The 25,872-nt window shown below is 43.5% G+C and overlaps 2 protein-coding genes across 2 annotated transcripts; both read right to left on the bottom strand.

The window, feature by feature from the left end:
* Positions 1 to 1,528: 1,528 nt before the first annotated feature.
* LOC133918550 (peptide-N4-(N-acetyl-beta-glucosaminyl)asparagine amidase A-like) lies at positions 1,529 to 3,759 on the bottom strand. The gene has a single exon (XM_062362508.1). It carries the CDS (start codon positions 3,625 to 3,627, stop codon positions 1,912 to 1,914), a length of 1,716 nt encoding a protein of 571 aa, XP_062218492.1. The 5' UTR covers positions 3,628 to 3,759; the 3' UTR covers positions 1,529 to 1,911.
* An 8,973-nt stretch (positions 3,760 to 12,732) lies between these two features.
* On the bottom strand, positions 12,733 to 14,754 carry LOC133886890 (peptide-N4-(N-acetyl-beta-glucosaminyl)asparagine amidase A-like). Its single transcript, XM_062326801.1, has one exon. It carries the CDS (start codon positions 14,640 to 14,642, stop codon positions 12,882 to 12,884), a length of 1,761 nt encoding a protein of 586 aa, XP_062182785.1. The 5' UTR covers positions 14,643 to 14,754; the 3' UTR covers positions 12,733 to 12,881.
* Positions 14,755 to 25,872: the final 11,118 nt, after the last annotated feature.

Genomic DNA, 25,872 nt, shown 5'->3' on the forward strand with positions numbered 1-25,872 from the left:
GTGGCCTCTTCCGCCCAACATGACGCATTGGATTTTTAATCCATCTTCCGAAGCAAATGGTACTTGTAGCAGCTATCTAATCACAAGAATTTCTAATTCTCATAAAAAACAACAATTCCTTATAAAAAATCTAATCACAAGATTTTTTTTTAATCCCGAGTACAACACACATACACACATATACACTTATACAACATCTATTGAAAATCAAAGATGCGAAACTTAAAGATGAATGAAGTCGTCACAGACGTCTCGTTATCGATAGGTTCGTCATCTTAAAAAAAATTCCGCCTAATAAGACACATAAGAAGAAAACTTAAGATTTAATCCTTAATAAATAGAATTACTACCACATTCACCAACTTCCAAATCTTGGTTCTCCAGTCACAAGAACTTGTTCCAAGTAAAAAAAAAATCAAAAATAGGTCACATAATACTAAAGTCTTTATACTGTTGGCGGCACATACTCCATGCATCAAATGCATGCATGATCCCTGAACACACACACAGGAGAAACGAATGTAGGTGTGCCTAATAATTGTTCCTTAGTGCTCCTACCATCTAACGTAGCAGAGACATTCCGTGCCCATGCCTGGTCCAGCTGTGAGCCATTTGCGGCTAATTATTCAGCTTCTTGCCAGGATCTTATAAATTACTTGAAGCATTTCGGCCCCGGTTTTGCCGGCCAACTCGACCACAAAGCTAGCCTTTGCTCTGATGTATATGCAGATGTGCACAAGGAATTAAAGATCCCGATGCATTAAAGCCAGGTGAGCCCGAGCCGGTGCTTACTTTTTTTTAATATCACTACCACTAGTAGGCCTACCTATATTTTCACACTATCCTACGTACACACTCACATAATATTAATTGAAAACTAAAAATACATGATAAAATCATCACAGTCGTTATGTTATCGATGTATATCATTAAAAGAAAATTATGCTTTAATGAAACACACAAGTAACGTGCTAGTGTTTACTTGTCTAATGAGGTGGCTGTTAGAAAACTATGCGTCAAAAAACTAGCTCACGTGATGTTCTGAATTTTCAACTTCATGGAGCTTTGCAATTAGGCATTTTTCGAATACTAGAAGTTTACAAGAATTCAATAGGAAGCGGTTCGACTCCCATAGAATTCAAGGAAATTTCCCACGTTATAAAGTACTCCTCTGGTTGTAAATGCATGTCATTTTAGTCTCCTCAATTATTCTATAAATATAAGTTATTTTCGAACTTCTATACATTTTTTTCTCTTTTATTCCCGTCTTATTCTTATTTAATAAATGCTACCACTCTCACAAATGAATGAGTTATCTTTTCCAATACCGAATAAATAAAGGTCAATAAGATTATTTGATCTGCTTTCTTAATCCTTATGCATAAATCTAAAATGACTTATATTTGTAATCGAAGGGAGTATGTCTTTAGATTTAAAACAAATAATTCCCTTACATTTGGGGATTATATATACATAGTAAACTACTTACTACAACACATCACATCATTCTTACTCATAGCCAAGGACATGGAACGAACCATCATATTCATAATTGAAGACTCATTCGCTGAGTTGAAAACTTTTTTCAATCAAGGCATGTTTCAAATACTAGAATTTCACAGGAATTCTGTCGGAAACAATTCAATTCCCGCCGAATTCGAGGAAAAATCGAGCAATCCAAAAGAAGCCTCAAAATTACGTTGCCAACAGTTTTTGAAGACTGTGAAAATGATCCGTCATATTCATAATTTTGAGGACTGTGAAAATGACCCGTCATATTCATAATTTTGAAGACTAGGTGAGGCCGGCCAGTACACTTGGCCACCAGTGTTGGTTCCATTTACACCCCTGTCCCTTCCCCGGCCGTTGTCCACCCGCCCGCGCGGCGCAGGCGCCGGCAAAGCGTCAGCGTCAGCGTCCGCGCGTCCCGGAGCAAGACGCGTCGTAATGGTCGAAAAGCACGTCGTAACCGACGCTGCTTACGTTCCTCAGGTAGCAGCCGCCGTCGCTGGCGCCGTACGCGTACGTCTGGTGCATCCGCCACGACGCGCCCACCACGGCGTCGTCACGGAGCGTCACCTCCGCCGCCGCCTGCTGCCTGTTCCGCAGCGTGCTCGTCGTGGCGCCTCCGCGGGCACGCGTCTCCTCGATCCCGATCTCCACGCGCCGCATCAGCCGCTGCGAGGACGTGCCGCTGCCGTCGCCGCCCAGGAAGATGTAGAGCGGGAAGCTCTGGCGCAGCTGCTGCTGCGCGTACGCTCCCCCGCCGTCGACGTCGGTGCGCGCGTCGGTCGTCTGGTTGATCGCCTGCGCGCTGCCGTGGCTGGTCACCACGTTCGTGTTCGCGAAGGTGAGCCGCTGCGTGAACGTGGTGGTGATGTTGCCGCGCGACGAGCTTACCCACCCCGTGGCCGTAATGTTGCGGCTCGCTGTCGATTCGTACTCCCCGTCGATGCCGTCGGCGGAGTGCGAGACGATGCTGCCAGCCAGCTTCGGCGCGTCGTACGCGATGAGACCGCCGGTGGTCTTGGAGCTCTTGGGGTCGAGCCAGAGGTGGAGGTTGGCGTCCACGTACCATGAGTTCTGCGCGTTTGTCACCGCGAACCCGAGCTCGTGCTCCTCGCCGTCCAAGAGCTTGGCCAAGAACGGCGTGAGCTCGATGTCGTAGGTGGGCAGGTTGAACGACCCAATGCTGGTGATGGGGCGCCAGATGAGGGGGTTGATGCCGCCGGTGTAGATCACCGGGAACGGCCACACGGCGCCCACGACGTCGCCGTCGAGCAGGACGGTGACCTCGCGGAACGGCCCGTTCTGCTCCGGCGTGTTCATGTACCAGAACTCGTCGGAGTAGTGGGACGAGACGTAGACCTCAAGAACCGCGCGGTACGCGTTGGCGGGCACCGCGAGGCGCGTGGACTGGACGTCGGTGGCGTTCTGGACCACGAACCACAGCCCATCGTTGAGCGGCAGGCTTCTGGAGACGGGAACGACGACGTCGGCGGGCGCCGGCGCCGCCAACGCCGACCGGGCGGCGCGACGGAAGTAGAGGTGGAGCGTGATGTTGGCGTGATACACGCCGTTGTAGGTGTCGTCGATGAGGTTGCCGAGGTACACAACGAGCGTGGAGTTGCTGGTGGCGAGGAGGGACGCGTACCTCGTGACGTCCTTGGACACCGACCACGTCACCCCTCCGGGGCGCGGCTCGGCGGTGCTGCCGCGCAGGAGCTCCGCCCCGCCGAGCCAGACGCCGAAGATGCGGTCGTACTGCACTCCGCGACACTCGGCACGCCACTCGAGCACCGCGAGGGAGACCGCCGCGCCGGCGTCGAGCAGGCACGACGGCGGCGAGTATGCCGCGGACACGGGCGGCTTGGTGAGCGTGAACGCAAAGGAGTGCGAGAGCAGGAGCGTGGAGCAGGGCCCCGAGCTCCCCCGCGGCGGCCGGAGCGGCCGGTCGACCTCGAAGAAGGTGGTCTTGTTGCTCTTTCGATGCGGCAGCGCCATCTCCACCGCGGCCATGTCCTCGACGGAGAAGCGGAGGCCGTGAGGCGAGGCGGCGGAGAAGTGGGAGAGCAGAGTGAAGGAGCAGAGGCAGAGGAGGAGGCGGGAAGCAGAGGAGGCAGGCATGGCTAGCTTCGGTGTGGAGGCAATGCAAAGCGTTGCATGGTTGTGACCGCGTGAAGGCTGCGGATTTAAACCCGGCGAATTGCTGCGAGGAAATTATATAGCGCAAACAATAATATTCATCATTATCTAGACGGCATAAACAAAGGCTTTGTTGTGAGTGCCGACCGCCGTATAATGGCAACGCAAAGTAAAGTACATGGTAGGTATGCAGCTTTTGGGACAGTTCGAATCGCCTACCAATATAATCCATGATAAATAAGAATGATGCTATACTTCAGACACCTAAAAATCTAAGATTTTTCAGCGTGATGGATCTTGGACGTCGGATATGATTTTAACGGTGGATGAATCATCTTCAACCTAAAGACGCTTCTGCTCGCTCACGAAATTGCCCTGTCGCTTGCTCCTGTCCTATCCTCCTCCACAGTCTCTAGCAGTGCCCCGCCATCGAATCCACGCTCACAGTCTGTCGCCACGCTAACATCTTCGTTTTAAAGCTCCCCGCCTCTATACCAGCCCATCCAACGGTCCTCCATCGTCCACCGCCTCGCTAACCCACCCTCATGCTCTCCGCCAAGCCAACCTACCTCCTCCAACTCCTATTCTAAGCCCGGTGACAAAGGAAGGCTCCTCCTCTCCTAACCCCGCCGGCGCGCCATTTTTTGTCACCTGAGTGGCACCGTCATTTTCAGGCGAAGATCAGGAAGTGTGATTTAATAAACAAAAAAGAAAAAAAAAGCATGCTTGGGGAGTTCTTATCTTGTGCTTAAAGCATAGGAAAGCTCGTGCTCCCCCAACGAAATGTAGCTTTTGGCTTCGCATGCAGAGAAGTTGCCCATTCTATAATGAGAAGATTGTGAGCCTCTCTCCCTCTCCCAACGAAATGTTTGGTTTGACAGAGCATCATGGATTTGGTCATTTTCACTAATTCAAGTATGCTAGATTCAGAGTTTTGGATTGAATTATATGCGCATTGTACCATTCCTTAGACCAAACATTCCACTAGATCCCAAAATTCAGTGCAAATTTGTACGCCAGAAGGAAATACTGCACCGGCTAGTGCAGAGATCGATCATGTGAGTTTCTGTGAAGCTTTAGTTGTTGCATGGTTTATTGCAGAACATTTCCTAATCCTTGTAATTCATGAAATACTATCCTATCCATTAGCATATCTACCAAACACCACGTTTTCTACTTCTTCTAGTTTTTTCCTCCTTTTGCTTCATTTCTCTATTTTTTTCACTATTGAATGGATGGTTATACCCATGTCTATCCTAGACCTATAAGATGTGTTTATTCTACTATGGGTGTACAATATTTAAGTTGTATATAATGTGATACCCTTGGAGGTATTTTAAGTAATTTTGGGTGCTATATTGTATTAGGTGGGATACAATTTTGGGATGATATATTACATGATCAGTTGTTAATGATCATGCATATGTTTAATTATGATGTGCGGTTTTATGTAACGTGAATATACGGCTGTGTTATGTATGAAATAACTTTCGTTGAAGGCTGTAGCACATCTTGCTCAGGCGAGGGCAAAACCGTCCATTCATGAGGTAAAAAATAAATAAAAGAAGAAAAAGGGGAAAAAATGTAAAAACAAATAGAGAAAATGGTATTTGGTAGATATTCCAATGAATAGAATGCTAGTTTATAAACTGCAACGGATAAAATATTATTTTCGGAACCACCACTCTTTCGAATGATATATATTTCCTACAATTTCCCGTTTTTGCGACGTCATTCCGACAGGATCAACTGGCAATTCCAAAAGGCTAGGCTGGAATCGATCCAGTCCTCGTTTTCTGAATCCCTGCTGCTTTCTCATCCCAATCTTGAGGCCACGTAAGCGGGCGACGAGACCAAGCCAAGCTCATCTGCTCGATCGCGGCATCGTCGCACGCCGATCCGGCTCGATCGCGGCATCGCACCTACCGCAAGCGACGCGCCGTTCCGTGGGGATCGATCAAAAGCTCGAGACCCCCATCGTGTCCCTGGCGCACTTTCTGGCTGTGTGGACCCAAAGGGATAGCACAGCACAATCGACTGAGACGTCACATGTCTCGTGTTTTGGCTGCATGACAGGTGGACCCCATTCCTCGCATCTCAGCCTTGTGGGCAATCGGTATTGTTAGCACTGAATCCATCACTTCTCTCCTCGTTACGGGACTGTAACACCTTACTTTACAACTAAATATAATTATTTAAAAATAAAAAAATTTAACAATATTTTCTCTATAGCGACGATATAACGAAAAAAAAAGATCATAGGCAGACAATATATGATATAACCAATATATATATAAAAATCTTCACGACGCTATCAGCATCTTACCACAACATATACAAAATAAACGACAGATCACCAAAAACATAACTTATAAACACCGGTTGAGTCATCGACATCGTGATGAGATAGTGCGTGCAACTACCAAGATCCATCCCAAAAAATACGTCAACATTCTAAATACACCTGTAAAAAGATTTAACAGGGGTGAGACGAGCTCAGCAAATAACAGCTATGAATATAATCACATCTCACTCCATTTAAAAGTATTTGGGAATTGAACATTCTTCTCACAATATAGAAAAAATATATGATTTTAAAGAGAATATCTTTTTCGAGTATTTGTCGAGAAAATAACAACAGACTCCAACCCGGTCTCCCACAAAAATGGCATTTAACTCCAAAAATTCTGTATTCTCCAGATATCATAAAAAAATGTATGAATGCCATAATACAACTCCATTTAAGAGCTGCACGATCCCAACTTCTCATGCAACTCCATGTACCGGTACGAATCACGCACGATGGCAGTGATCGGCCTTTATCACCATATGAAATGCATAAATGCATATGTATGCATGTAAATTGACATCAATTCTTAATTTCCTTTTGATGACTCGTGATAAAAAAACACCAAGCTGATTCATGATGACAATGGTACAATCCAAATCAATAAGAATAGCATGAAATTAATTAACTAAATGCAACATCATCCATGATTTGAATGAATTATAAAAAATGCCATATACTTCGATTTTATTTGCAAAAGAAGTAAGACATGAATATAAACATAGCACTGAATCACACCCCCACGTTACTTGCCTTTTACCAAAAGCGACGAAGAAATTCGATTAAGAATGTCCGGAAGTAGTACCACCTGTACATGTATATTATTAGCACTAAAACACATTTAAAACACATAAAATATGAAGCGTCAATCATACGCCTGAAAACGTCGCATATACGCCTATGTTTCGGAAAACCGAACAGAAAACCTTGTCACATGAAATGATACACTATTTCCAATTCAGAGTCGAACCAAAGTTCTCACTAATTAGACTTTGCTCCGTTGAAAGAAATGAATGTTCGACTCGAATGTCGTATCTTCGAATCAATAATGATTATCGAAATGAATCGGACTATTGATCACATGAAATGATACGACATGAATTGATTGATTTGATTCAATCCAACCACAAATGTCTAAGAATTACTGAGGAATCATCTTCGAAGTGTTGACGACAAATTCGACAAAATTACGAAATTTCCAACTTTTCCCTTTTTCTTCTTTTTTTCTTTTTTTTTGTCTTTCTTTTTCTCTTTCTTTTTCTTTTCTCCTTTTCTTTTCTCTTTCCTGGCTTTCTTCTTCCTGGCTTCTTCTTCGGCCAGCTCTTTTCTTTCTCAGTCAGGACACAGAGAGAGAGGGAGACCACGGCGGCTGGCGTGCACGGCGGCGGCGCAAGCAGGAGGTGGCGCCGGTGGGCAGGACGGTGACGACGGCGAATGGCAGCGGCGCGCAGGCGGTGACGACGGCGAGCCAGCAGCGGAGGCGCGGCGCAGAGGCGGCGGGGAGGTGGTTCGGTGGACGGCGGGGCCGGCGGCTGCACAGGGGAAGCGACGGCGGCGCGCGGCAGGCGGCAGCGGGAGACTCGGCGCGCGCGCGCGCGAGAGAGAGAGAGAGAGAGAGAGAGAGAGAGAGAGAGAGAGAGAGAGAGAGAGAGAGAACGCGAGGCGTACGCGAGAAGAGTCTGGATGGATCGGGTTGAGGGCAGATCATCCGGTACTTATCTTTTTTTCTTAAACAACGAACGATCTAAATTTATTGGACTTGCTACGGGTCACAAAGTGCCCAGAACGGACATATAAATAGCAAAATGGGTTCGTCTCGACGAGATGAACGCAACCACGGTCTCCGATCGTCCATACGAGCAACGGATCAAAAAGTTAACTTTTGGTCAAAAAAACATTTTTTCTCTCAAAAATTCGGTATTACAGGGGCACACCTCTTTTTTGGAATTTTTGGCAGTTAAAGGGCATTGTTTCACTGTCCTAGCTTTCCTCACCAATTTATTGGCGAGGCCACTATATTTGGTCTTGCCAACAAACGCTCAACTGCAGACAAGTCAAATCGGTGGCGAAACACGGATAAGACAAAATGCTCTCCAATAATTTGGCGTGGCTGCTACCCATAGATTTGGTGAGGTGTCAATACATTGTTGGCTGCAGTAGATTTTTTCACTTTTTGATTAGCAATTTTCAATTGATTATTATTTAAACTATATATCGTGTTAATAATCTGTTTGCACCATTGCATTCATTGTGATTTAATACACAAAACAAGATTCATATTCACTATATTTTGGTGAAAGAAGATTAAGTGGCACATGGGTCCTACATGTCATACTAACAACTACAGAAAAGTTAGCCAATCTTTGATACTGTTGGTAAGGCTATAATTCAAACATCTTCACATTGCTAATATTTTGATCATGCCCTAACTTTGGTGGCACAATAAATTTGGTAGGGTAGGTTAGGGCTCAAACTAATCAAGCCCTTATTTCCATCTATTAGTTGTGATTCTTAGGTACAACTTTTAATGTGTTCGCTTGCTCTGCCAGTTTGAAACATATATACCTCGTTGCACACTGCATTTGTGTCTCGTTCAAATAGAGAATCGCTTCAGGTTTCCAAACTTGACAGAAATTGGTACGGCTCTTGCGTTACGTGAGCCAGAACTCAACGTATGGAACAAATCAAAAAAGAAGATATGAGGTAGCTGCGTTTGGCACGTAGCCCTGTAGTAACTCCAGTCTCGAGGTTTTCACATGTTTGGACTTCGCACAGGCGCGCCAAAATAATTTGGCCCATGACATAGCCTGGATTTGGCATTAACCACGAATCACGACTGCTTATTGCTGAACGTTCAGTTCCGGCCGAGCTCGGCCATGTCCGCTCCGGCCATAGCTGGTAGCGCCGCTGGTGAGTATCAGGCCTAGCAACTGCTGGTGTAGTAAGAACGTATTTGACCTGAAACTTAAATAAAATATCCGATTCGCTTTCGAAACACTTAACCAGTGAAAAACAAGCTCTGACCCCAAACTCAATGAGGATCCCGCGGGTGGAAGCGGCGGCCTGGCGTAGTCAGGCAGGAGCGGCGATGGGAGCGATGGGCATGAGCGGCAGTGGGAGCGACGCGTGCAACGGGAGTGCGACGGGCGGCGAGATTTTTCAGGTGTCCATGAGTGAATTTCTGCCCCCGCCCCTAACCCAGACTCAATGTGGGCCCCCGACCCGTAACCCTCGTAGGACAAAAGTTGCCTCCACCCCCACCCCGCCAGGTGTAGAACCCGCAGGTCCTAGTTCACCTCGTTGCCAGCCTTACTGGTGACTGCACCACCACCATCAACGGATGCAGCCTTCACGCATATCTTGTTGGACTGGTCTGACACGATGTTGTGTAACTCCTATTGGCCACGTTCCCGAAGTAGCACCTGTCGGTGGTCTCGTACCTATACGTCTACTGCGAGCCCCCTGATTGCCTTACCATTTTGCTCCTCCAAGTCCGTTGTTCTGCATGACATGCAAAGGCCGATGGCTAGGCCCCGAACACCGGCTGGTGGCAACCGTCGTCTCACCCAACCCATTCACGACTGCTACTTGCTCCACTTGTGGGTCCAAGAAGACAGTAGCGGAGCCAACCGATTTTCGAGAGCTTTTTTTAAAATTTTATTAAAAATTGTAAAAATGATACACAGAATCTGATATTTGCATAAATAGGTACCTATCGGCACATAAAGTGCCGACTATGGACCCGTCGGCACTCCGTGTACCGACAGATCCTCTGTCCAGCAGGCAATATTCAAAGAAAAAATAATAACTTTTTCGTACAATCTCAGATACATCAAGTTGATCATAGACCAGTAGGTAATCTAGCCATGAATTAAGAAACAATCGTATAACTAATCAAGTACGCCAAGCAAGATAGTGCAGATTGATGAGCAAATTAAGCACCAATCCCCCAAATCCAAATGCGCAACACTAATCCAACCATCCAAATTCCCCGCAACGCAGAGGAGATGCGGAAGACCACCCACCTCGACGACGGTTTCCGAGTCGAACGATGTAAGACGGCGCCAGTGCCGCCTCAGGGAGGTTCAGGCCGACGTAGAGCAGTAGCACGAGGGCGCCGACGAGGCTGGTGGTCGCCTCCTCTGGATGTTGCTCATCGGCGGGTTGGCAGCGTGATGATGAATGCAAATGGGGAATTTTGGGGGCTTGGATTGCTGGACTTATGGTGCCAGTTAGTGGCGGCGCGACACCAAATGTGAATGGGGAATTTCGGAGACTTGGAGTGTTGGACTTGCGACGCAGGTCAGCGGCCGGATGGCACGGGGCTAGGCAGCTGTTGTATGTTTGCCCTTTGCCCGTTTACTTCTGCAACATCATCTGGATGGTCGTCAGCTATCTCCAACATAGATATCAAAGTAATGGATCACATCTAAATAAAAAATTATTATACATATTTATTACTTGATATATATAATTAGTGTTGAGTGAATCTCATTCACCGTTTTGAAATTCACGTTCAGGATAGGTGACACGCATCAGAAGACCTCTGCAATGGTGCTGGATATAATTTTTTTCCCGATTTGCACTACTGCTTGCTAAACTGCTGGACTATGGATTTGCCCAGCCAACTAACAATTACAAAAGTGGACTACATCCTCCGTGGTGGGTGGAGGCGGAGCCTTGACGGCGGCCCAGGTAGTTGGGCCTGGCTCCGCCTTTGCTATTAGAGCTGGAAGTTCCAGGAATCTTTATATATTTTTTTAACATAAATAATTAAATAAAATATTTCGGATAAAAAGATTTACAAAATAGACCTCTATCGTTCTCTCATAGGATGGTTAGGTCTTTACCGTCTACTGAGAGGATGGTAAGCAATCCAGCACAAGCTACTGTGGTGAACAGTATAAGACCAAAAGTACTAACAATTGTTAGGATCTCAAATAAATTTTCAAAAATTTGAAAAAATCAATAATATTCTTCTTATATGATGGACTAATTTCCAAATTATTTGTAGCCATATGTTATATGGTGAAAAAATAAGTTCCTTTATAATATTCTATTTATATGCATTTTATATGATATTCTTCTTTTAATTCAATTTGATTCGGACTCGGATCCAATTGCCATGGAATGTATTATGTTGGAATGTGTTGGACATGCATGTGTTGAGGTAGCTCTCGAAAGAAAGAGACAGCTAATACTCTAAAGGTCAAGGAGAAGAAGTAGAGGTTGAAGACATCTCGCGGGAAGGGTGGTTCAACAAGTGTAGACCATTGAGTTTGTTACTGCCAATGTATTTCACGTAAGGTATTCATATGTCGTATGCTACGTGTGTCGTACTGTCGTAGTTGCAGTTTATGAGGGTGTTGTCAATTCAGTATGACTAGAAATAATGTATCTCGATGTACTGTCTTAGTCTTATGTAATATTTTATTGTACCATACAAATCAAAGGGTGTATATGTTTGAATTCAAATTGAACTAAAAGAAGAATGTCACATTAAATGATAAAAATACATATAAATAGAGCATTATAAATGAACTTATTTTTTCACCATATAACATATGGATGCAAATAATTTTAGAAATTAGTCCATTACATAAGAAGAATATTAGTGATTTTTTTTCCAGATATTTAGAAATTTATTTGAGGTACTAACAATTGTTAGAAGTTATAAAAGTAATATTTTTTGGAGAATTTTAGTTTAAATTTTACACATGTTTTTTGGTGAATCCAATTAAAATGCATGGCACATGTATTATAAAATACGTAAAATAAATTCTAAATTTTTTGAGCAACAGAAGACCACTATTTTATATAGAGAAGATAAAAGTGAATAAAGTCATATGAACCGTACTTTTGACGATGTACTGTTCACCGTTAAGCCACGGTAGCATGTGTAGGCTGCTTTGCAAATTTTTCATCTGAAATACATTTATTTAATTATTTATGTTAAAAATATAAAAATAAAAAATGGCAAGGGTAGATTGCTTCGATTCGAGAATTGAAAATGGGCATCTTTATTTGTTACAACTAGTGCATCAACTCGTGCGACTGCATAGACTAGAAATTTAGCTTACGGCTGAATTGTAGATATTTGTGTTAATAATGGTTGTATGCTAAGATATATCAACTATTTATATTTAAATATTAGAATGTAAAATGTAAATGTAATTTTTGTTTATAATATTGGAATCATGTTTATTATTTGTGAATAGATCTAATTTATAATTTTCATTTTATGTGTTATGCAAATTGATTTTTATTTGTTTCTTGATTTTTTGAAAATATTATTATTTTTAATGTTGTCACCGTATCTCATATTATTTTTTTAGAAATACATTATAAATTCTTTGATATTATTTTTGTGTGTTAATCCGTAATATGTTTGCGTTCTGTTGTTTTAATTTTGTAATGTTTGATTATAATTGATTTGAAAAAGTGCGTTGATTGCTAACGTAACTAAGTTGGAGTTTACTAACGTAACTTTGTTGGACCATTGTTATCTACAACAAAAAATGAAAGAAAAGGTAAGGCAAGAAGTAGTTTTAGGGCTGGACTCTATGATTTGTTTTTTAATCTTCTATATTGTTTCGTCTAGTTGTTAATCTACGATTATAATTAGTCAATCAATTAATTTAACGGTTAGATATTTTACTTTTTTATGAGAATTTTTAGAATTTTTTAGATTAACGTGAAGACATCAAAAGAAATCTCTAATTAGTAAATATAAGATATAAATGGTGTCTCTCTTCACTGCAAATGATACATCTTATGCTCACCGCTTAGTAAATTAACACACGTATGTAGGGATCTCGGGGCTCGCTCTTTCGGTCAATAGAAAAGGAAGCACCAGAAATTCGCAGTTGATTGGTCCATTGCTGAAGGATCAGCTTCTCACGAGCTGAGCCGCCGCCAACTGCGCAACGCCGCCGGCAGGCGACCCCTTGACGCAGGCCTCATCGGAGTGGTCGGATGTCACGGCGTATCCACGACTGGTCAAGTTCCGGAAGTAGCAGGCGTCGGTGGCCTCGTACCTATACGTCTGGTGCGTGCCCAACGACACCCCGACGCCGTCCCCGTCCTCCACGTCCACGTCCATGGCGCAGTCCTGCGCGTTGCTCAGCGATCGGGACCAGAACCCCGCCCGGCCGGCAGCGACTCTCTCCTCGCCGAACCCTAGCTGCACGTTCCTCGCCAGGGTGTACGAGCTGTTGGAGGTCTGGTTCACCACACCCACGAACATGTAGAGCGCGAAGCTCTGCTGCGCCTCCTGCGAGTACAGCACACCGGCGTGGTCGGTGACGTGGACGCCGGAGTACGCGTCGGTGGTCTGGTTGACCATCGGGCCACCGTTGCCCTGGATCACGTTCGTGTTCTCGTAGCTCAGCCTCTGCTTCGACGTCGCTGTGATCTTGCCGTACGACGATGTCTGCACCCACCCCGAGGCGGAGATGTGCCGGAACGCCGTCGTGTAGTACAACGCGTTGCCGGGGCCCTCGGGCCGGAATGCGATGTTCTTGTCCAGCGGCGGGGCATCGTAGCTGGTGATGCTCGCCGCCGTCGCCGTGCTCCTGGGGTCCAGCCAGAGGTGGAGGTTGGCATCGACGAACCACACGTCCTGGGCATTGGTCACCGCGAACTGGAACTCGTGCTCCTTGCCGTCCAACAGCTTGTCCAAGAAAGCCGTAACCTCGATGTCGTAGGACGGGAGGTTGAACGAGCCGATGCCAGTGATCGGCTGCCAGAGGAGCGGGTGGATGCCGCCGGTGTAGACCACGGGGAACGGCCACACGGCGCCGACGAGGTCCCCGTCGATCTGAACGGTGACCTCGCGGAACGGATCGGGTGTGTTCGTGTACCAGAACTCATCGTCGGAGTGGTAGGAGAGGTACACCTCAAGAACGGCACGGTAAGTGTTGGTCGGGACGGCGAGGCTCGCTGACCCTACGTCCAAGTCGTTATTGATTTGGAACCACAGCCCGTCGTTCAACGGCAGGCTCTGCGAGATAGGAACGACGACGTCGGCGGGCCCCAACCCGGGCTGCGGCGGCGGCGGGTGGTGGAAGTAAAGGTGCAAGGTAAGGTTGGCGTGGTAGACGCCGGTGTACTGGTCGTTGACGATGTTGCCGAGGTACACGGCGAGGGTGGAGTTGCGGGCAGTGAGGAGCGACGAGTACTTGGTGATGTCCTTGGAGACGGACCAGATGACGCCGTCCAGCCGCGGCTCGGCGGTGCAGCTGCGGAGGAGCTCGGCTCCGCCGAGCCAGACTCCGAAGATGCGGTCGTACTGGACGCCCCGGCACGTGGCGCGCCACTCAAGAACGGCAAGGGAGATCACCGAGGCGCGTCCGCCCGCGGCGGCCAGGCAAGGGGGCGGGGAGTAGGCGGCTGTGACCGGAGGCTTGGTGTAGGTGAACGCGAAGGAGTGTGAGAGGAGGAGCGTGGAACACGGGCCGAAGCTGCCCGGCGGTGGCCGGTGCGGCCGGTCTACCTCGAAGACGGTGGTCGGCTGATCCGGCCGTGGTGGCGCAGCCGCTTCGAGCGTGGCTACGTCTGAAGCGGAGAGACGGAGCTTGTGAGGAGGTGAAGCAATGGAGATCGGGAGGGAAGTGATGAGGAGGAAGAAGAGCACGCAGAGGTCGGTCATGGTTGAGAGTGGAAGGAGAGTGTGCTTGTGCTTGGCGTGCTTCTTCGGGCGGAACTTAAACGTTGCACGCCTCCTAGAGTACAGCCGCCCGTGTGAACATGACGACCCCTGGGGAGGGGGGGGGGTTTGGGGTGGGATGGTTCGGGATGTCGGATTTAAAAGGAGGTTGACGGCGGCGATCGGATCAGCGGTGGGTGATAACTTTGGCGGTGCGGTGATGTGATAGTGGCGGCGGCGGCGTTGGTGCCACAGATGATAGGTGGGCGGGGTTGGTGGCGGGGAGCTCAAAAATGGATGGCGAGAGCCTTCGGAGACTGCCGGAGGCGGGCGAGGCAGGAGAGCACTACGGGAGGAAGAAATAATTGGAGAGGAAGAAAATACGGAGTAAGAAGATAAACAATAACTGCTCAGTTCTGGATTGGAATCGGACACATGTGATTTGTCGCTGAAAAAATTATCAATTTCAGACCTTTGAAATTTAGCAAAACCCAAGTTGTCAAGAGTAGAAGTGAAGCAGAGCACTCCTTCTGCAGGGACCATGTAATAATTTCATTCCTCGAGGTAAACTGGATTGCAAGTTTGTACAACGACACTTGCCCTCATTTCTTAAGCTACATAGAGCCTAATGATGGTGTTAATTGATTAAGTTTGGCTTGTAAGTTTAACTTGGTAGATGCATAGATTTCTATAGTTAAATGCCATGATCTAATGCAGCTGATGCAACAAAATTGTAGTTCGGTGAGCTAGTAATGTTTACATGGTGATATCTATTCTCAACCATTGGAACCAGTAATATTCCCACATTGAAAACAGAGTTTATATTATTATACATGCCTACTTTTTCAATGGAAATATACCAATAAGATTGATGGAATTTCTTTGGGGAAATATCACAAGACTGAGTGACTGACAAAAAAAAAATCTGCACTAAGTACGTATAACTTAGTTATCATATCCGTTTGGTGACATCCCACATTCAGTCTCAGCCATGATATGTTGATCTACACCATCTAGCTAGATCTAGAGTGTAGTTTGTAAACAAAATTTATTATGACAGTTTTAGCATAGTCCATTTCTATTAACCATAATCCAACCCAGCATACAGATCCAAAATGACACTTTAATTTCTTTCCGCCAAAATGTCAGGCAAATTACAGTTCCTCTTTTTGGAAACTATGTGGGAGCTTAGTGCTAAAAAAACCTTTCCCAGTTCCCTAGTTCCCAAAAGCTAAAATATTCTGAATGACTGAAATGTGAGCACTATATGAGTGTTGGATGAAGTATCGAACCTGCCCTCGGTGGCCCAAGTATTTGAAGATGAAGTGGCGCCTGACTGGCTGTCAAGTTGCAACTTTGCTTTGCTTCGGGGCTAGATCAGGGTTCACAAATGCGTTTGATCATTGAAATGTGTTCCTCAACGTATTATTCGAATGTCGCAAATATCGATCGAAATTTGAAGAATTCGGTGAGAATTTAGCCAAAATTCGTATTTTTTATTTTTGAATTTAAATTCAAATTCAACCGATAAGCGTCGGTTTTTGTAATGCGATATCGGTCGATATTCATCAATATTCGCAAATATCGTTCGAATTTGTGAACCCTGGGCTGGATGTTCCCATCCTCAACTGACTGCGATGGTGCGCCTACGGTAAGCTACAGTTCAGTGGACACACTGGAGCTTAGACGCCTGGATGGCTTATCGCTCATAGTTTGCCTGGACTGCTGGCTGGCCCCTGATCTGCTTGTGCGCTTGCTGCTTTGCAATGCCGGTGCCGCCGTTGATCATGAACTTGCGGAAACTAGATTTTCGCTAATTCAATACGCGAAAACGTGTAATTTCACTGATTGAAATATAGAAAATATTTTTCAAGATTCAAAGTGCAAAAAGTTTTCGTACTTTGGATCTATGAAAACTTCGTTTTCGCATATCCGTTGTGCGAAAATATTTTTGCACATGAAAATAGGAAAAAAGTTTTTGTTGATTGGTTATATGAAAACCTGTGTTTTTCGATTTTTTCTCTAAAAGTACCAAAAATATGAAAATTAGTTTAATTTTTTATGCATGCAAAAATTGTCTTTGGTGACTGGTTCGGCAAAAAAAAAATGTTTGTTTTGTAAATACTTTGTCCAAACGGTAACAAGTGCTTAATTTTTTTCATTAATTTTTGGTTTGATGTATTTTTGTCAATATTTTTTAATTATATGATGTAAAATCGTGTGAGTAATTTTTTAAGTGAAGCAACATTGGAAGACTATAAATTTTTTTAACAATAAGCAGTTGTGAAGCATAATTATCATAGAATTCGGTACGAAGGTTACATACGTTGATGAACATTACATGGGATATAAGTTTTTTTGTCGTAGCATGAATGAACCTTAACAATAAAGGGAGGACGACAATAAACGTTGGTATGTACGGTACGTCTAAAGACAAACTAATACCGCTGTTAAACCTAATATGACTTAAGGAATGAAAATATATCGAGTTATAATAGATACTCTACTGAGTGCATCTAGAATATTGCCCTTCATAAGGGCATCATGGCCTACCGTCTTAGCGCGGTGGGCCCTATCTCGCTTCATTTCCCTATCAATTTTGTGTGCTTCAGCCGTGTGCGCTCCTTCACTGCATTCCTCACGTGCTTCTCCTCCAGACACTTCAGTCGTAGTTCCTCCTGCTGTTGCTCGTACTCCCGACGTTCGTAAGCTTTCCTCCTTCACCGTATGGTCATGTCGACCCACCGCTTTTGGTTCTCAGTTTGCTCCATATCCAGTTATCCCATAAAGTCATAGATAGGTGGAGGATACTGGATAAATAAAATATATTATTTATGTATGGATTCCGGTAAAATACTGACCAAAAAGCAATTCTTCATATACCTAAGAAAAGAGAATAGAAGTGGTTCCTTTTCTTTCTATACGAACTTCGATGATTTCGTTTGTGTTCATGTTGGCGATTTCATATGTGAATGAGGCCAGTCGTCTCCCCTTCCTACGGGTTCCCCTGTGACACATCAACCATGCCTCTTACTTTTCTCCGATTAGAGGAAATATTAGTTAGACAGTGCATGAAATCGTACGAAAACTGCCACAAGAATGATCTATGTCGCTATATCGATGGATAGTCATACGGTTCATATCTAAGCAGGTCATACTGGTAGTTGGCACACATGAATAAACATATGTCATAGGTGTAGGAGATATCATGCGACTAACAAAGCCTACAAGGGTTACCACATAAACACATCGGCGGTTCGACCCCCTGGGGGATGAAAGTCGGCCAATATTTCTTAGATGGATTTGGTGTAGTTGAGGAAGATATTGCAGTTGAGAGAGGTAAGAAAAGAGTGTTGTACTCATTGTTCAAGCTAGGGTTATTTATGGTGGCCAGGAGCCGGTGCATGGACTGAGTGTATGGGCATAGCTGGGGGAAAGAGCATGAGAGTATTGTGCACAAGGATAGATAATCTAAGATTTGCTGTGAAAGCTGAAAAAGTTGTATCATTGATGCTTGAAAGAGATTCCCTGCAAAAATTGTTGCTTAGTGTGGTCATGTCATTCTACAAAAGTTCAACAAGGAGTTATTGTTGCCTCCGCATGGAAGGCATGGAAATCTATGAAAGCATTGGGTATAGAAAGACATATTGACATAATGATAAATCCCGGTCATTTCTTTGATGAAAGTAAAGTATATCACATATAAGACTCATCATAAGCATTTGTTGCCTGTATGTAGCTACAATACATAAGACAATATGCAGTGATTCGTACCCTATTCCTAGACAACCTACGATAAGTTACAATGGCATGTAGTACCCCCCATCGCTAAATGAAGCATGCCTTATGAAAAGACAGATTGCCGGGCGCAAGAAAACTTCTACTGGGTTCGTGGAAAAGATGGAGACTTCTCATCCAGATATTCCTAATCTTTTGAAAGTTGCATCCATATGGGTAGGACTTGCTGCACATATACCCTTATGCTAGTCCACATGCCACAGGTCTTGGCATAGCCGGTAGGCTGCACACGTATTGTGGAGGAACCTGTATATTACTGTATGTAGTGAAGTACTTATCCCACCACTTTTTATTGAACTCATATAATCTCATCTTTGGTCGTTCAACATCCGTGCGCATCATTGCCTCAGTCTCCTCGTAGCCGTAGGTGATGTTCACGTACTCTTCTTCATCCGTGTACCATTCATACTTGCACCTAGGCTTGTCATACTGTTGGAGGGAAGTAGATGAATTAGATAAAATTCGTAGCATAATAGAATATCATATACACTGTCCCCACATCGGTACCAAGCAACCGTGGCAAGCGAGAACGGTTTTCTAGCTTGTTATTTTATTGTAGTCACATCATGGCATGAGTGCCTCATGCGCTTCTATCTGTAGCTCCATCTCCCTCTTCTTCTACTATGGGTCTTCATTTTTCCTTCGCTTATCGTCCTAACGCTTGAGCCCATCAAATATGTCACGCCATAGCTTGTAAGGGCCCATCTTGCCTTTACCTTTATTGGACCTGGACCCGGAAGGTATGGATGGGATTGTGGTAGAGATAAAGTAGTCGATGCGTATGCACCGAAGTATATTCATCTTTGGGGTTACCCTTATATAGAGTAGGTGGTGGTGATATGTGTTAGAGACCTCAAGGAATACATCCATGTGTTGGAATCAAGTCATGGGTACAAAGTTTCTGAGTCGCGGTGCATGGACCGAGTGATTGGTCTTTGCTCATGATGTTTTCAGAAATAGGTCGGTGCAGTCTAGCCAATAGGCTTTTCAGTGCTCCCCCTAATAGGTCGATGTAATCTAATAAATAGACTTTTTGGTGCTACTCCTAATAGGCCAGTGCAGTTTAGAGAATAGGCTTTTCAGTACTCCCCCTAATAAGCCGATGCAGTCTAGCGAATAGTATTTTCAATGCTACCCCTAATATGCTGGTGCAGTCTAGCCAATAGACTTTTCAGTGCTGCCACATCTATCCATTATCGTCGTGACTTCTTGTATATAAACAAAACCTAATCGATTCTCTACTCAAACATCTCTTGACATCGAATTGAATTGAGACAATGGTGTATCCTCACCCTCTCGATGGCCATATCGATCCACTGCGTCCACACCACCATTTAGATGTCTATAGTAGAGATTTCTACAAAAACCACAATGCTCTTTCATGCTTATTTTGGCCGTCATGTTAACATGGAGATGATAGTCTAAGTTTATGAGCATTTTAGTGACACAGGCTATCGATTCTTCCGTTGTCCACATTTCAATGTACGAATAAATAATACTCGCTTTCTTTTTTATTTTCTCAACACCATTATTTATCTCATATATCACTTTTTCTATATGGATGATTGTGGTTTTTAATACTGGATTGACTTGCGGATAGAACCACACATTTAATAATTCATGCATCATTTGAACGTCATTATCGAGGAACTACAAGAATAATTGCATCAAAGAGAGCCAGCAACATCAGAAGACGCTATATCCCGCCTCGCATGGCAGGTCAGAGGAACATCTGAGAGTAATATTGATATGTTCTAACGGTTGACTGATGAATTGATTTCGTATTTGACTTTTCCTATGTTATTATTTCCTAAATATGTGAATCCCAATATGTACCAAGCAGTAGCTAGGATTTGCCTATCACGTAATGCTTTCCATATGTACCGTATGAGTAGTGCTTTTCACATATTGGAAAGAATTATGCCTATTTTGGATCGTGCACTAGAAAGGAAAACTAACATAGTATGTTAATATAAAGCACTAACCATATACCCATCGAACTGAACTAATGAAATCGAAAGCTAAGCAAAATAAATAGTCATGTAATAGTTTGAACAAAATACATTACCTAAGCATATAAGTAAAATAGACTACGTCTGAGCCTTACTCTGACCCCTATCTCAGGCCCCGCCTCTAGCATGTTTTGGCTTGCATGCTGATGCTGGGACGGCTGCCTTCTCCTCCTCCTCCCAAGGATGGTTGTATACGGACGGTGTGTACCAATTAGGCTCGCGGCGCTCGCGTCTGGGCATCTAGAGTCCATAGGTGTCTTCCGTCTTATGTTGCTTGCAATAGTGAGGTTGCGATGCTTTCGACCTATATTTTGGAGTGTACAACTGTGCTGAACCACTCTAGATGCTACCAAATGGGTACAATACTTCGGACTATATGCATGAACATAAAAGGTGTATCCACGAGTTCTGTACTTGACATTGTACTTTTCTGGGCTTGAGAAAGCAACTCATACCTCTCTGTGTGTTGTCACTGCCTATCGTATCACTGCATTCTTCATTTTAGATTGATTGGGGAAGACCTGATTGAAGTGAACCATAGTTGACCATACTGTGCTGAACCACTCTAGATGCTACCAAATGGGTACAATGCTTCGGACTATATGCATGAACATAAAAGGTGTATCCATAAATCTTTTTCCTCATGGATTGTGTTACAGTCCACATTCTCAAACTCAAAAATAATTTCTTCAATTTCATCACCTGCTTCAGTCTGACCCTCAACCTTCCCCACCTGCATATAGATAACAACCTCTTTTGGACATACTGGTGTCGCTGCACTGCTACTGTCATATACTTGTTTTGGACATGCCTGCACCAGTATGATGTACTTAGCCCCACATCGTACACACCATTCCAACCATTTTAACCACTTTTTTGTCTGATACACCGGCTTTAACTCCAAAAAACTGGATCCATAGTACGAGTCCATATGTATTATACTGTAACAGAATAAATATCAGGGTCCAACTGAAAAATATCGGATGAACCACATTATCATCTCATTCATCCTGGTACCTAAAGGTTTGGGTATTTAAGGATGGTAAACGGAAAATTACTCAAATAACACCAGATGTACCATTTCGGATTTGATCATTTTCATTGAAAACTCTAAGTCTTATAGGGTTTGTCATAACTGCGACGTAAAAAAAAATTAAACAAATTATCAACTTACGGTTACTACTCAAACCAATAAAAACTCAAATTAAAATTCTTTGAACCATAATTTATGTACCATAATTAAACTTGGTAATCTAAAAAATGTAACCTCCAATTAATCTTTCTAATCCCTAGTTTACATACATATTAAACCTACAATTAATATTTTTCAATGTTTAAACCTAAAATATAACATACAATTAATCTTTCTAATCCCTAATCGTACTTACATATTAAACCAACATAACCTAAATTATTTTTTCTAATCTAAAGCTTACATAAATGCTACATAAAAAATATTTACTCTAAGACTTATAGCGTTTGACATATCTGCAACATGACATAATTTACAATGAACTTTTAAAAAATACATTCTCAAACTAAAAACTATATAAAACCTTACTAAAAACTAAAACTAACATCTCAAATTAATTTGTACACTTGTATGATAACATAACTAAATATCTATAATTTGTACGTAACCTAAACAATAACAAAACTAAAAAAAAAAAACTAAAACAAAAAAACCTCCTTCCTCCTGTCCCTCCCCCTTTTCACCCCCCTTCTCTTCTTCCTTCTTTCGTCTTCCTCTCCCTCCTTCTCCCTTGGCCCTTCTCTTCTCTCGGAACTGGCTGACCGAGCGAATGATTTTTTCGACGCAGAGACGATCGATAGCAGAGATAAGAGGTGAGAGCGCATGGGCAAACAGTGGAATGGAGTTTTCGCACAACAGTTGTGCCAAAATATGTTCTTCGCACAAACGTACCATGAAAATATTGAGATTTTCGCACAATCGTCCCGCGAAAACGTTTTCACGCTTCCAAATTTCGAATACTCCTATTTTCTCTTCACCAACCTGCGAAAATCTAGTGTTCATGAGTTCAAATGGGAAAACTAGATTTCACACAATGAACTCACGACTGTGGGTTTTTTTTAATTTTTTGAATTTGTGCAATATTTTCAAATTTCTGTAAAAAATAATATTTTAAAAAATCCTCTCCGCTCGGAGCCTCAAGAGAGCGGACCTCCAACCTATCATAGGTAAAGCGGCAGGAACCTTAGTAGTATGGAAAGAAAAGAACTTAGCTTGAAGCTGAAGATTAACCCTTGTAAACTCAGTGCTAACCTCCCAGACTATCTACTACCTCACAGCAGGGGAAAATACAAGATCAACTGGGGTCGGGTGAACTTGGTATCCTCAACCTTGCCCATTTTGCAAGAGCTCTTCTACTGCACTGGTTATGGTAGGAATGGAAAGCCCAGCAGAAGCCTTAGATGTGATCGAAACTTCCGTGTACCGAGGAAGATAGGCTCTTTTTCGCGGCCTCCACCAACATCACCGCCGGGGATGGAGAGAGGGTTTCCTTCTTGCACTCTGCTCGGCTCCATGGGCGGCCACCGGGAAACGTGGCGCCATGAATCTTCTCGGCTTTGCGAGACAGGCGGTGCTCGCTTAGCGAAGCAATTACACACCAATGATGGATGTCGTACCCTCAATGTTTCTCCATTATCTCTGGATAATTCATCAACAAATCCGTAACTCTATGGAACTGCGTTAATAGTGTCCAGCTTCAGCCTGGCATCCTAGATGACATAACCTGGAAGCTATCAGGTGATGGGGAATACTCGGCTTCATCGACATAAAAGGTGCAATTCTTGGGATCCGTGGAAACAGAGTTCCATTTGCTCATCTAGAAGGTCTGGGCATCACCAAAGTAGAAATTCTTCATCTGCTTAGCTATCTAAAATAGGTTTTGCACACCGGACAAGCTTGTTGTAACACCATCGAAGTGCAAAACTGCAAATTCTGGATGCAAGTTTTGATTTTTTTTTTATCATTAGGTTGACCCAAAAAAAACTAGGCATTCACTCCCATCTAATGAAGTTAAGAAAAAAGAACTAAGTAATAATCAAGAACTACCGATTAGCTACCCACTTACATTACTATATGGACATGAAGTTTAGAACAAACAAAATTGTGCATGGAAGGAAATCATGCAAGTTTATAATTGTGCAAAACACTAGTAAGCAATCTCACTCTCAGTTGTTTCAGCAGTACATAGCGCTTATCTGGTGACCAACATTGATGTCCAGAACAAATGCTTGCTTCGTAAATGTCTTTTCAAGTTTACAAATGAAGATGGAACGTGATAACAATTGCTAAGGGAAAAATATTTAAAGAATAAAATAATAGGCGAGGTGACATGGAAACCTGGTGATTTCCACTTTTGGTCGGGCCTTATGAAGGTCAAAAATCAATTCTTAAGATTGGGATCTTTTCATCTCAACAACGATACTCAAATTAGATTTTGAGAAGATACTTGGCTTGAAAGATCAAGTTTCTGAGATCTTTACCCACATCTATACAGTACGGCCTATGTCTCAAGTTCTGGATAGGCAGGCAGCCAGCGGGCAAAGAAAGGGGGCAGGCCAGCCGGTCCAAAATGGAATGGTAAGCCGATGCTCTTTTAGGAGCCAATCTCGCTAGCCACAAGAGAGACTTTACTTTGGATTTTTTTTTATCATAGGTAGTGTTCGAGATCGCCTCACCGAAAAATCTCATTTGTTGAAGCGGAGCATAGTGTGGCGCTGATGCCGAGAATTTCGGACGTGTTCGGGTCGATAGCAGTTTTTCACTCCGATCACTCTTCTCATTGGTGTTTTGGGTTCTACCGGGAAACCTTGGTCGAGTTTCATTAAATTGGTTGTAGAGAAGTTGGCCTTCTAGTACGGCCTATGCCTCAAGTTCTGGATAGGATAGCCAGAAAGAAAAATATAATTATTACAGAAATGTTAAAATCAAAACCCTTTAATATATCCTTTCGTAGGGCTCTAGTAGGGTGTAATTTAGATGACTGGAATTTTTGGTTTCAAAGTTGGCTTTTGTGCGCTTTAATGATCAAGAGGATGTGTATAAATGGTTTGTGCAACCTTCTGGAACTTTTACGGTACAATCTATATACAACATTTTGATGAATCAGGGTTTCAATGGTACATACCGTCTTTTGTGGAAATTAAAAAATCCCTTTAAAAATCAAGGTTTTCCTTTAGTATTTAATTAGATGAGTCACTCTCACAAAAGATAACCTTCTTAAGCGAAACTGATATGGTAGTGTCTAATATTGTTTTTTAATAACAAGGAGACTATCCAATATCTGTTTTTCGATTGTCAGTTTGCCAAGTTCATTTGGAGAGCGGTGCATATTGCTTTTGTATTTTACCTCCAAAGAGTATTTTACATGTTTTTGGTGACTGGTTATGCAATATGAAAAGAAAGTTGAAATCCCAAATTTTGATTGGGGCACGTACTTTATGTTGGGTTATTTGGCTAATCAGGAATGAAATTGTTTTTTTATAAATCAAAGCCAAACACTTATATGTAGATAATCTTCAGAGGAACGTATTGGATTCGACAATGGTTCTTGCTACAAAAGGAGGAGGCAAGGCACCAAATGAAGTGGGTGTGCCATATCTGGAGACCACAATAATAGAGATTTTCATCAAGTATGAGTAGATGTTGGTCCTTGAAGTTGGTTTTTGATCATGTTTATATTTGGTTTTCTATTACTTTTGTCATTTATTGGTTTTTTTTTAGCCTACGGTTGAAACGATGTAATAATAGATAGCTATGTACATACTTATATAGAGATCTGAATAAAAACATTCACTTATTAAAAAAATAGTGGTTATCTGGTAAGGCTATTCAAACATTCAAGCCAATGCAGCAACTACAACGAAAATAGCTAAAGCTTCCTCCGCTGTAAACCGACTTAACTAGCCTCATAAAACTAGATAATTGCATACTAATCGCTAGCCTCAAGGCTGCCAGGATCCATCCATAATAAATCTAGGGGAAAAAAACATGAGCTATGAGTAGGCGGTGCCGACGGGGAGAGGGCGTCAGGGCTCGGGGCACGCGAGGGGAGGCTTTCAGAGGGGATGCACATCGACTGGGCGTGGCCTTGGGCTGTTCCTTTGGGCCTTGAGCGGGCTTAGGCGCAGCAGTTTCGCTATTAAGCGTTGGGTTGGTCTGGTCTGGGCTTCTTGGTCTGCTGGCTGATCTGATTTGAAACTGAGGCCCATGTCTGACAAGAAATACATCGGATTTTTTTATATTAGCCCTTTTAAAGATAATATTTTAAAACAGCATGTGTGATACTAAATTGCTATGAACTATCCCATTTTATCATGCTAAAGTGCATGGTGTGACTCACAATGTGATCACGTTAATATATGTGGCGTGACAAAGATATAAGTCACATCAT

This window comes from Phragmites australis, chromosome 1, assembly GCF_958298935.1.
Source record: "Phragmites australis chromosome 1, lpPhrAust1.1, whole genome shotgun sequence".
NCBI lineage: Eukaryota > Viridiplantae > Streptophyta > Magnoliopsida > Poales > Poaceae > Phragmites > Phragmites australis.